Source organism: Cottoperca gobio, chromosome 17 (genome assembly GCF_900634415.1).
Source record: "Cottoperca gobio chromosome 17, fCotGob3.1, whole genome shotgun sequence".
Lineage (NCBI taxonomy): Eukaryota > Metazoa > Chordata > Actinopteri > Perciformes > Bovichtidae > Cottoperca > Cottoperca gobio.
Window position 1 is genome coordinate 3,205,697 of NC_041371.1, and position 12,898 is coordinate 3,218,594.

General features: G+C 42.5%; 1 protein-coding gene across 2 annotated transcripts in view; it reads left to right on the top strand.

The window, feature by feature from the left end:
* LOC115022221 (neuropilin-1a-like) overlaps nucleotides 1–12,898 on the top strand; it is a 69,327-nt gene that overhangs the window by 9,444 nt on the left and 46,985 nt on the right. For both annotated transcript variants that reach the window (XM_029453160.1, XM_029453159.1), the window contains exon 3: nucleotides 12,378–12,559. In XM_029453160.1, coding sequence (XP_029309020.1) covers nucleotides 12,378–12,559 — 182 coding nt within the window. The remainder of the gene's footprint in view (nucleotides 1–12,377; nucleotides 12,560–12,898) is intronic.

The following is a 12,898-nucleotide window of genomic DNA, read 5'->3' on the forward strand; positions in this document are numbered from 1 at the left end:
GAGAGAGTTTGGCGGCGGGCGGGGGGGGTGAGGAGGGAAACCCAGCAACGTCACACACACACACAAACACACACACACACACACACACACAAACACACACACACACACACACACACACACACACACACACACACACACACACACACACACACACGCACACTCACAGCTGCAATCCCAGGATTTACAGGATGCACTCGCTGATACACTCCAGATGTCCCAAAAAGCAAAATACACACTCTCATGCACATTAGGGGGAATCTATCAGAGTGAACGGTTGGATTTAATAGTGACAATAAAGCTTGTTTTGAACAATGTTTGGTTGTTATCTTGTATTTATAAAAGCTCAAAGCTTAACATATTTAAATGCACTGTGATGTACAGTTAGCTTGAAACTGAGAGATGGACCGTTGGATTGAATACATTTGGAGGATTTATGGAAGCCGAGACATTTTATTTAATCTGATGATAGTTGGACATGTTTACTTTTAAATCTGCAGCTTTTAGGCTTCATCCGTACTGCGAGTCTTTTTTAATGCACGCAGGAATGTTACTTCGGTCCTGATCACATAAGCAATGTGTAATGCCTTGATGCATGGCATGTCCTAATGCAGCAGAAATTAAATCACATTCACCGTCTTATGTACCCAATGACACTAATGTGACACCAATGATGTTGTTCAGCTGGAGGTTTGTGAAGCACTTGGCTTCCACATTGGTGTGGACTTCATTAGAATCTACTTGAGACGGTTTTCCTGGAGCTCCAGCAGCTTTCACACCTCAGCAAAGCTCTGGAGGGAAAACAGCCTCAGGTCCATAAAAACCTGTCCAAGTAGTCTTTCATGAACTTTACGGTGATTAAGACATCTCTCATTTGACTGTATTATGAGAAAGCAGCCTTTATTTTGTCCACAGTTTGGGATGTAAGCTAATATATAGATGGATATTGATTCACAGACAAGCCTTGACCTACTTCTTCCTCTGTGAAATGCGTGAAAATAAAACTGACCTACATGTTCCTGAAAGTCCCAAAACACCAGTACCAATTCTAGTGATCCCCCAAATATAAATAAGTGACTTCACGTCCTTCATCTCATTCGCAAATCTGCCTTCTTGTGAACTTTGAAGGTCCGTGAAAACTCGATGTCGCGCTTGCAAAAAGGTCACCGCCGGGAGACGAGGATCAGAGGTCGGTCCGCAGGCCAAACTGTGTTTTGACCTTCCCCAGGGAGGATGAGTATCCTGGAAGTCTTTGTCCTTTTTAAATATGCGCGACCCCCATTGGAGCCAAAATGGCAGTTCATCAGCAGCATGGACAATAAAGTCTTTTTCTTTTACTGCTTGTGGAGGAATGTGTTGTATCTGTCTGGGTAGCAACGCCCCGGGCTGACCTCCCATAGAGACATGTATGTAGAAGAAACACACACACACACACACACACACATCTTGTGGGCAGACGATAAACAGATTAAAATGTGTGGGAGGGATACTCATACACTCAGATATGCAAACACAAAACAGTCTGATGACCCAGATCTGTGTTATGACTGATGGAAACGCAGGAAATGATTGTTAGTCAAGAGCAAAGTCATCCGCGTGTCACTGAAACATCATTTATTCCAACACTTTAGTGCATCGCACTAAGATGAGAGATTTCACACAAGTATTCTTTAACCAGCAGTAGCAGTAATGGTGGTGTTTAGATCCTTTACCTAAGTAGCTCTAGCACAACGTGGAAACTCTCAATTACAAGTGAGAGTTCTGCATTTGAGTCCAATAATAACAGCAAATCAGGAGAATGGGTCCATGCCCACCTAGTCTACCTAAGTCTGATAGTATGACAATTGAATTTAATAGGTTTTCTATGTAAAAAACGTATCTTTATTAAATTTATGTCACGTAAATGCAGAAAAAGTTCAATATTTCTCTGTGAAATCTGAGTTTATAACTCAATTTAAACCACCTGCACAAACAAAAGTAATGTTTTCATTATGTTTCCTGTGCATTTACTAGTAATACTGTATTAGACACAGTCTACTTGTTGAGTATTCTTCCACCGGCCTACACTTTACTTTACGATGACACTGACATGTGTTTCAGACGCTGCTGCAATATCGAGCTGTGCTTCCTTCATGATGCTAAAGCGTTGGCCTGCAGCTCCAGAATCAGTGATCCACAAACAGCAGAAGAGTCATTTCGCTGTTTGTGTGTTTTCGTGACCGAAAAGCTAATTTAGCAAATGTGCTCATCGTCTTTTAACTCGGTGTATTTCTCAACCGCAACTCATTAAGTCCCGACGCCAGCAGGCAGTTCTGCTTAATAACATCATTCTCTGAAATGAAGGCGATTTTCACAACGTCCAACTGTTCGCTCTTCATCTTCGATCTGCCTCCCTGTCTGTCCGTCAACTAGACTCTCTCTCTCTGCCAAAACAAAGCAATCCCTGCTGGGCTTTCTATGTGTCGGAATGGAGCCAGCTAATTAATGTCACATGTTTTTTAGGAACAAGAGAGGCCAATGCATAGTCCGCCCGGCCTCTCCGTGAATGCAGATGAACTTGTCGAGGGCTAAACGCATGTCAAAGTGCAGTGGAAGTGACACGGCGTTTATTGCTTTGGCCCTAACTCACTTTACAGCCGTGTGGATTGAGTGTCGCTCGACAAAGGGCCTTTTTCCTCCCAAATCTCCGAGGTACAGACGCAGATGCTTTGGCCTTTCTCTGAATTCACACTCAGAAACGCCCTTCTGTGTTTGTGTAAGTCTAAAGTTACCCAGACGAGCGCACTTTGTTTGCTTTCTTTCTTACCGCAGATTTAAAATCAACCTTAGAATGCAAACTGTAAACATTAATGTTATTTATTGGGATAGTTTTCTGTACAATGATTGCTGTGTGCTTAAGTTGTACAGTTGGATAAACCAACAAAGAAGTGTTGTCTTAGCACTTCCTGTATGCAGCTACTTCAGCATGTGACGATAGCCTTAGATCAGGTTGAGTGCGGTATGTGTGTGTGTGTTTGGAGGTTTGTATGAGACACATTAATATGTAGGAGGAAGTTCACTTTGTTTCCCATAAAACACACAAAGTTAAATCCCTTTGACCCTCAGAGAAACTTCTCTGCTTTCCTTCTTTTCAACTTATTCCATTTTAAACCCCGTTGAGTTTCCACCAAATCGCATTTCATCCTTCGGGGTCCCCAAACAGTCTGCCTAAGCAAGAGGGGGAGAAAACGGTGTTCTCCTTCCCTCCTCTGTCAGATTAAAGCTTCCTAAATGAGAACAAATTCCACCTCCTCCTCGTCTCCGTTTTAATTTCCCAGCAGGATTGTGCAGCCGTGGTTTTGTATCTGCACAGCCGAGGTGAAGGATGAGGACATTCATACTTTGGCTGCTTGGCCCAATTTATTTTTTGGGCAGAGGGACTTTGTGCGGCTCTGTTTGTACGATCTCACTCGTTTTAATGGGATTTGCTTGACAACATTTTCTTCATTTTATATCCAAGTGTACTGTAGAAACCGGGTTTACAAAAATAATGCGTCATTTAATTGAGGTTTGGATGTTTGTTTTGTTTATATTGCTTCTGATAAACAGTCATGGCCATTAAATGAGATGTGTGTGGGCGGCCGGGTGGCACTGGTGAAAGAGATTATGAGTATGAATGTGTCTTGTGAGAGTGTGTACGAGAGAATAGCCTCTAATGAGTGCTCATAGATCTAATGAGAACATTAATGAGTGTGTTTCCTCTCATGTTCTGTCAAAGTGAGGATTTATTCAAAGGGTTATTTTAGGGTTTATGGGTTAGATTTAGTTAACCCGAGAACTGGGTTACCTCAAAAGTTAAGACCCACTGGGATTGCAAAGTTCAGGACAAGAATTCTGACTTCTTGCTCGTCCCATTGGGAGTGACACCAGGGCCAACGCTGTCTTACTGATTTGCAAAGGCAAAAATGACAATCGTGTTTAATTCAATAGATTTTTTTACAAGATATTGAGAACATTTATTTTGCAGAATGTTGATACTGAAATGTAAAAGACAACGTTTTTAGTTCCTACGATATTTGTTCCTACAATGCAAAATTTGCTCGTAGCAACTAAAACATGAATATTCTTTGTAATGTTTACGTTTCTGACAGTACATTTAGTTTTACGTTAATTAGGGGGCGATGGGGGTCTCTGTTAACAGGACACAATGCATTTAAACAAAACTGTGATCTATTCCTAATGGTAAATGGATGCTTTTATAAAGCGCTTTTCCAAACTGTACAATCACTCAAAGCGCTTTACAACACATGTCATTCATACAGTCAGAGGCTCCATACAAGGTGCACATCAGCACGTCAGTAGTGATAACCATTCACACACATTGATGGCTATCTCACCCAAGGACACTTCAACATGCTGACTGCAGGACTGGGGATTGAACCACTGACCCTCCAACCGCTGGACGACCACTCTACCCCCTGAGCTATTACTAACATTAACACAACATTGCTTTTGTTGAAAAAAGAATCCAGGAAGCAATAACGACGTAATCACAACATAACTGGGAAAACAAATTAGCATTAAATAAACCAAATTTCAAGGAGCCATGGTTGCACAAGCCGAGCAGGTTTTCCTCGTTAGCAGTCGTGTAAATAAGCGTTTTCTTGTAAACATTTAATTTGCATTCCTTTGTGAGAAGCAGCATTTGTACCTGTTGATATGGAGGCGACTTTCATACAAAAGGGGAAAGTTTGTAGCGAATTTCTATCGAACTTCCAGGTAAATTTCACCCTCAATCTCGACATTTATCTTTTCCCTTTTCTGGTGTCCGAGCTCACACCGCCTGCTATCCTGTAAAGCTTTGAGAAGCAGTTCAATCGCATCCCATAGAAAAAGAATATCATCCGGCAGCATCACGTGGATCTTAACAGCAACAAAAGTATAGAAGTACAAACTTGTACTTTTTTATGAATACAAGTGAGTAGTTAGGCAAATATTTGAGTGTGTGAGCAGGAAACTGAATATTATTTGTGTACTTCCGTGTGTGTGTGTGTGTGTGTGAGTGTGAGTGTGTGTGTGTGTGTCAGTGTGTGTGAGAGGGTGAGTGAGTAAGACAGTGAGAAGGAGATGATGTAGATTTTTGGTTAACACGGGGGAGGTGAGAAACCGGGAGAGATGGACTGGTGTTCTGTGTGTGTAATGGCTGGCAGGTGGCATCGTAGTGTGTTTTCTGCTCAAACACTTGGATGCAACACACACACATGTGCCATCTGTAGCCTTCAAGCAGAGCTTAGAACGACTGGTCAGACTGAGACTCATGTCTTACAAAATCCGAACATTGTGGGCTGCAGCTTTTCCTGTGTGTGTGTGGGCCTGGTATTACTTACATTGTGGGGACATAAATCTGCTCACACAGTCACATCTTTGGGATTTACCTCCCAAATGGAGACAAAAAACCAAACAAGGTAAACCATTCAATTTCAGGCTTAGCATTTCAGTTTCTTTGGGGTTAGACTTGTAGTAGTTATGGTGAAAGTTACTGTATATCAGCGTAATGATCGCCTGTGTGATTTAAAAAAGCGTGAGGGTGTGTCTACTTGTCTCAGAGAGGATACATGTAAGCTCAGGCCATTGTGACTAAGCTCTCAATATCTTATCAACTTCCATATTCTGGACGGTGAGCCACCGTTAACCTTTTAAGAGGTTCACATAACTTTATACGAGGACGTGCAGAAAAGAGTCCAAAGCAAGAATCTCAGATTGTTACAAGACTTAGTTCATGTCAGTTCACATTTTAAACTGAGTCCGCACCCGTACGTGATCGGTTAAGCTGCTTTGTGGGATGTTATAAACATTAATTTAGCATATTATTCTGTGTTAGTAGTAAATTCCTGATGAAATGCGCTTCAGGATGCACCGTGTGCAAACTACTTTATGTGCTGCTTTTTGATGTGAAAGCCCCGTCAGGTAGCATTATAACAGAAAGTTCTTTCTTCTTTCCTTGAATTAAAGACAAAGTGACTTTACATTGACTAAATTCCTAAACTGCAGACAGCATTTGAGCTATTTAAAGTATTGAAGGTGAACTTTAAGTTGGTTGTCAGACCCTCAGAATGAAAAAAAAGACATTTCTACCCACATTAGCCTCAAAGCTGGATTGCAACCACTTGTTGCATTTTAAAACTCCTTTCTTCTGAAATGGTGCAACACACTCTCTGTATTATTGTCTCGATCGCTCTTACTGTCAGCAGCTGAGTGCAACAAGTTAACACCTTTTCCCGGAGCTTGTTGCTAAATGCCTAAACTTTAACTCCTGAGAATTTTTTTTACAGATACATTTAAGTTTTTGGATGAATCATTGAACGTCTGGAGGAAGTCGGAGAGCAGAAAGTGTTTGCTCAGACGGATCCAGATGAAGGGAAAGAGACGTGGATGGAATAAGTGAACGACAGAGGGAGAAGTGTGACGCTGCTCTGCAGAAACACTGACTCATCCCCGACTTTAGCTTTGCTTTGCTTTGCAGGAGGTGAATGTAACAAAAGCTCAAACTTTGCCCCGTAAACGCTCCCGTGATACCTTCCAGATGTGCGTTAAGATGTGGAACGCAACACAACACGCCACCACGAGCATGTTAACGAGCCGTAGTGTATAAGCGGAGCAGGGTGGGGGTGGCGGCTTGTAGCTCGGTACTCCAGTAGCTTTGGGAAGAGGGCGGGAAGGAATGCAGGGCTGTGTGAAAATTCCCCTTCTCCGTCTGGATATGATTTATTTAAAGAGATAATCTTCCACATCCCCATGATGTTGGAGCCAAGTTGGTCAGTTTGCTTTGCATTTATTTTTATTTGCACTCTGATTCATTCTAGTTATTGCTCTTTTCTTTTTTTCTAATCAGCCATTATGCCAATGCTAATGCTAATGCTAACGCGAATGCTAATGCTAACGCATTATGGTTTTAAATAAAGTGATATTTCTGCTGCTTGAAGGGTGAAGTAAAGGGCGTAGTTCTGGTTTCAGAAGAAGGGGGACTGAAGCTACTGTAAGAAGCTTTCTTTGCTGATATGGAACTTACACTATATATAATGTGGACTAAATAACACATTATTGTTATTATTAATATCTTTGATTAATGGTCAACTGCAGCATCTAGTTAGTTTTATTTTGTGCACATTTGCACAATAACTCCACCGTTCTAATTTATGTTAATTATGTTAATGAAATAGAAAAATAACTTGTGTATCCACCCTGTGATTCATTCGCTCCAGTATTTTATGTGTTCTTCGTCGACCGATGCTTCACCCTTCTTCTAAGTTTCAATCGGGGTAGTTAGTAATCCTTCTGACAAACAAGCAAACATCCTTGGCGGAGGAAACGAATAAAGGGGGTTTTGATGAACATATCTTTTTACTAAAGCTTTTTTTTTATCTGGATTTGTGTGGCTGGACCGTCAGACGCTGCTGGTTATTGAGATTCCCGTCAGTAAATAAAACTGTAATTGGAACTGAGCTGCAAACATCCTCGGTGGAAATTGCACCCTTGTATAAAGAACATCATCAGGTCTTAAGGGGGTGGGGGGGGGGGGGGGGGTTTCTCAGTAAAACACGCTTATTAAAACGCTTCTATTTAAAAAATAATCAATTGATTTGGTGTTTTCTTTTATATCCGTTAATGATATAAAGTTCACGAGTTGTCTTCCAGATTTCTAGTTTAACCAACACGTCAAGATGCAGCAATTATTTCATACATCTCGTGACCTTCCCTTGTACTGGTAGCTTATTAAGTTTGACATTTAACCCACTGTTTCTGTGCACCCTCGTGGGTGAGAGTGCCAGTTAATAGCACACAATATTAATACAAACATTTGCACTTGGGCCCCCCGGATGGAATAATTGTTTTGCCCTTGAGCAAGGCATTTGCTACGGACAGCTGCATTCGGCGGACGTAGCCGGTGTGGTTAATGAGTGCTGTGAGGGGATGGAGAGGAGGCTGCAGGGCTGCAGACTGAGAGGCTTTCCTTAACTAGAGTGTGAAGAGACAGACCCACTTCATTAAACGGGGCTGTCTCTGTAAACACCGTACTGCCTCCAGGACTGGCTGGAGTGACTGAGTGAGTGAGTGTAGCCATCTGCATGCAGACAGACACACACACACACTCCATCTCTCCCTCCCTATGGCTCTTATTTTATGAGCCTCTGTAAGACATGGCGGGCGGGGGGGGGGGGGGGGAAGCGAGCAGGAGCTTCGACGCTATGAATAAAAATGCCATCACCTAAACATCACCGTCGGCTCTAAGACTTTACAAGTAAACACTTAAGTCCATTTCTCACCGCGCATGTAAAGCTTTCTGCGAACACATGGAGAATAAGACTTGAGACGTCTGAGATGGAGAGAGATAAAAGTGATTCTGTACACCTCCAGCTCAAATAGTCTCCATTTAAACATCAGAAACCGTGTTTACGCCCGGAGCTGTCGGCACTGCGGCTGTGTGCGAACACGCTCCACACTGGGGAAATGTAAACAAATGTTTTTGTGTTAATGTTAAACTAATTTGGTATTCAGGTGTTTTTGGATGTTGTAGCTGCAGCAGTAATATTAAATATCAGGATGTGTAGAAAGTTTTAACATCGTTATAAGTTTGGGCTCTTTTGCTTTTGCTGCTGGTGTTGAATTTGAATTGATTGTTTATGCTATTTTAATTGTTGTGCGTCTGCTACTTGCAGTAGTCTCAAGTCTTCAAGTGTCTCAGAGGGAAACATCTTCTGGCTGGTGGAAGTAAAACATCTTCAAATGTTAGCATATCCGACGTCATGAAAGGGTTACAGTTTTCGTGAGGTTTCACGTTCAGTTTAGGCGCCAACACCAGGTGGTTAAGTTTAGGTTGAAATAAGCAGGTGTAGCAGCACACATCTATGACACCGATAACGGCCATTTAATAGGCTGATATCATGCGAAGCCCCCCCTCTCTCTATTTCTCTGCGGCTTCACTGTCATTGTTATTTAATCAGGTCACATTGATATTAAAAAGATAATAAAGACAAAACATTTAGAAATCAAGCTTCTGTGGATTAAACTTTCTCAAAGATTTTAAAAACTGCCTTAGAAACCTTAACATCCAACTGCCTGTGTTCCACGTGTCGATCTCACACAGACACACAGATAGACTCCATTAAATCAAGATGTCTTTGAGAGACTTCTGTGAGAAAAAACTAATTTCCCACGTCCAACGCATGAAGAGACTCTTTGCATCACGAAACAAGCTTTCTGTCTGCACGCTAATGCTGTTAGACGTGAGGAAAATCAAATTCAGCAGCTGAATTCCTGAGTCTGAGACGAGCTGTCTGTCTGAGGTCCAACGACGGCGAGGAACTTTCTCACCGTGTGGGAACACTACAGGTGTGTTTGTCTTTTCTGGTTCAGCTGTAGCAAAAGAAAAGCACAGTTATTTATCTGGTGAGGTCAGGAGGCCTGCTTTTGAGTGTGTTTGTGCGGGGAAGGGTCTCATTAGACATACATTCCACACATTCTTACCTGAGAGCTTTTACCGCTGATCAGCAAGCCGCCATGCTGAGGGAATATTTTGATACTCTACCCAGCTTCCTGAGGAAAAAAACTCTGTTCTCTTGTCGGATAGGTCGGAGGTCAGCGTCAACACAGAGACCCCAAAGCTGGTATGGATTTTCTGTCTTGCGCAAGTGCACCAACTAGCTGATACGGGCACTCAGGGTCCAGGGTCTCCGTTGTACTGCTTTACCCTTTTCAGCTTCAGATATCCAACAGTTGTTTCCACAGCTGGCTGCAAGAGGAAGAAGCTCGTTAAATCACAAGTTCTGTATAATGTGCTATGTTTGCATTGTAAACACAGTCACAAATGTCTAACATCAAAATATCGTATTTAAAAATGGTTTTAGAAGCGACGTGCCGTAGATGCTGATTTACATGTTCCACATAAGTTCCAGTCTGAGAGGAAATGTTAGGCTCATCTGGACTGATGATTATCTGTTAGGATAAAGTCAAACATGTCTGATGTGTGTGACCTGGTACGCAAAGTCCTGAACGAGCTCTGTAGTGTGAAGAGCAAACAGACAAGCAAGGAAGATACAAGTTTTCCTCACAAACATGTTCAGTGTTGTATGAACTATTTCCATGATAAAAGATTTTTAACCTATCTATTTCTTTCTGTCGATTAAACACAAATCTTTATTTCTCAATTGCATTTTTCTATTTCGAGTCATTTCCTTCATTTCCCAGAATGACTTTTTCAGCAAACTTGAAGCATCTGTGGATTATTGTTGTGTAGTTCAACTGCATGACAGGGATCGCAGAGGGAAATGTGTTGTTACGCAGAACAGCATGCTCGGAGGCTGCATTGCATGCTGGTCTATTGAGCAAACATTGGTCTCTATGTGTCTTCAATGGCGAATAAAAAACTCTTACTCTTGTACACGTTTGGCCTGAAAAAGAAACATCTGAGCAAACCATGAGATGCACCTGCAAATGTAGAATCCGCCGTCAGTGACAGTTTTGTGCGTACCTTTAACTGGGAGTTGTAAGATAAAGCTGAGGGGTTTGAACATCATTTACAAGATGGAAAACGCTAAGAAAAAAACCTTAATGTCCATTTTAGTTGCTTTTCCAGAGCTCCTAAAGTCAAACATGTTTCCAAGGCCAAGAACTTACTTTGAATCGTATCAAATCTTCCCTTTTATTTGTGTGAAGTACTGGAGAGTTTCCCTCTCGAGGCCTCTACGTACTATTAAACTGCTCCACAGCTCATAGACATAAGCCGTGCGTGAGTAGGCGTTGCGCGGCTTTAAAGGGTCCCAGAACCATTGATCCAGAGCAACATGTAGAGTTGAGAGACGATCTGCAACACAACAGTGTGTCGGGCTTTATATGCTTCTGTTTGCCGAGGCCCGGTCGGGTTTCTAGGTGCAGCTATTTAGTCGTTGGACACAATCACTTTCAAGTTACTCGTGCACTCAAATATGCACTTTAACCTGTGTGAATAGCAGAACACGTGCACAGAGCAAACAGCGTGCACTAAACATACGATGTTGAGTACACACAGGCTTGATGTTGTGAAGCGGACAGTGGGTGGACAGAGGGGTGCCGGCTGATAAAGGATGAGGTGCTGCGGCGGTGGTGGGAGGTCCACACAGACAGCACAGACTGATGGAGTCTCTCAGTGGGATCCTCAGAGCCTGTGCTTCACAAAGCCGTGTTCATCTTTCTGTTGTCGCTGCCTCTCTCTCTCTCTCTCTCTCTCTCTCTCTCTCTCTCTCTCTCTCTCTCTCTCTCTCTCGCTCTAACTGTCTCTCTCTCACTCCTAGAAAGAGTCCAATCTCCGTTCACTTTCTTAAATCTTATTTATTTTTTCTCATTTCCTCACACATAGTTCAGGCAGAGCTGATGTGTTTTTGTTATCTGCAGGAACAGCCAAAGGCATGCACAAAAAAAGGTAATTTTTCACTTCAAACGTAGACCGGTGGATATATGGAACAATATGTGTGGTCGGATATCTTATTCGTGAGAAAAGAATATGAGTTTTCACGATCACATGCTCCTTACACTCTGATCTGCAGATGCTGTTCTTTAAATGTACCTTACATCACGGTGCAATCTGTAAATATTGATCTTCTCACCATGCAAAGGAAGGTAGATGAGCAGATGTTGCCGTTCCCTTAACGTACATTGAATAGTTCACCCTGCAGCTGCTGTATCCGACATGTTTCTTCACTGTTGCTGCACGATGGTCGTGATTTAGAGTCTCACAGAACGAGAAGACAAAACAAATGAAGCCAATCAGTTGACCACATTGGTATTATGGGGAACGCCTCAAATGAGTCAAATTCCTGGAAGCACTCAGTGTCCAAAACACGTCTGAGAAGAACAGATATGATATCTGTTGTTGTGGTTTATTTTGGGTTTGTCTTGTCGGCTTCACCAGCAGAGTGTGTCGGGGTTACGTTCAAGACTAGATATGAACAGTCATAATCTGTCTCTTTACGCGAAGAAGTCAAAGTGCTCCAGCTTTAGTATCGTACTTCCATGAAGTTCAGGGACTCTAGTAAAAAGTTTTGATCTTACACTTCCCATAATGCAACTTGATAGTGTCTATTATTAGACCATCCATGCCTGCCTTTTGTAACACTGGCTTCCTGTTAAACCTTTTATAGTAAATAGACTTTCTCGTTTAAAATCCGTGGAATGCTTCTATAACTCTCAGAGCTTTTGAACAGATACATTAGACACAACAGTTACTCATGCAATGCATGTGTTCAGCAGCTGTGTGCATTCAAGCAAAGGAACAAACACCAACGCCCAATTATCCACTGGAGCAGAAACAGATCATTATGAGATCGTATGCAACGACCTAATCCTGTATCTCCTCTGTCCTCCTCCAGGTACGACTTCGTGGAGGTTTACAACGGCGGGGAAGAGCTGTCCCCCATGTTGGGGAAGTTTTGCGGGAAGATCGCACCGTCTCCGATCATCTCCAGCGGCAGCCAGCTCCTCATCAAGTTCGTGTCCGACTACGAGACACACGGGGCGGGATTCTCTGTTCGCTACGAGGTCTTCAAGACAGGTGTGTAGTGGGTGTCGTGATATAACCGCTGAAATGTCTGAAACCCTGAAACCCTGAACTAGAAGAGAAGCGGAGCTGCTGTTTCTTTTCTACACACTGAATCACCTCATGGAAAGCAGCCACTTTAAATCCAACTGTAGTTGAGCCAGGTGTCCACAGGTGTGTTCTCGAGCTGTGGGCTCGATGGCATGCAAATCAAACGCACTCAATGTTTAATAATTCCTGTCCTCTGGGACTTAAAGGGAAATCTGGTGCCATACAATCTGAGGTTTGTTTGGGCTCATACAATCATACAGGTTGTAAACAAACCCCACAGGTTACACCGACAAAACAATATGA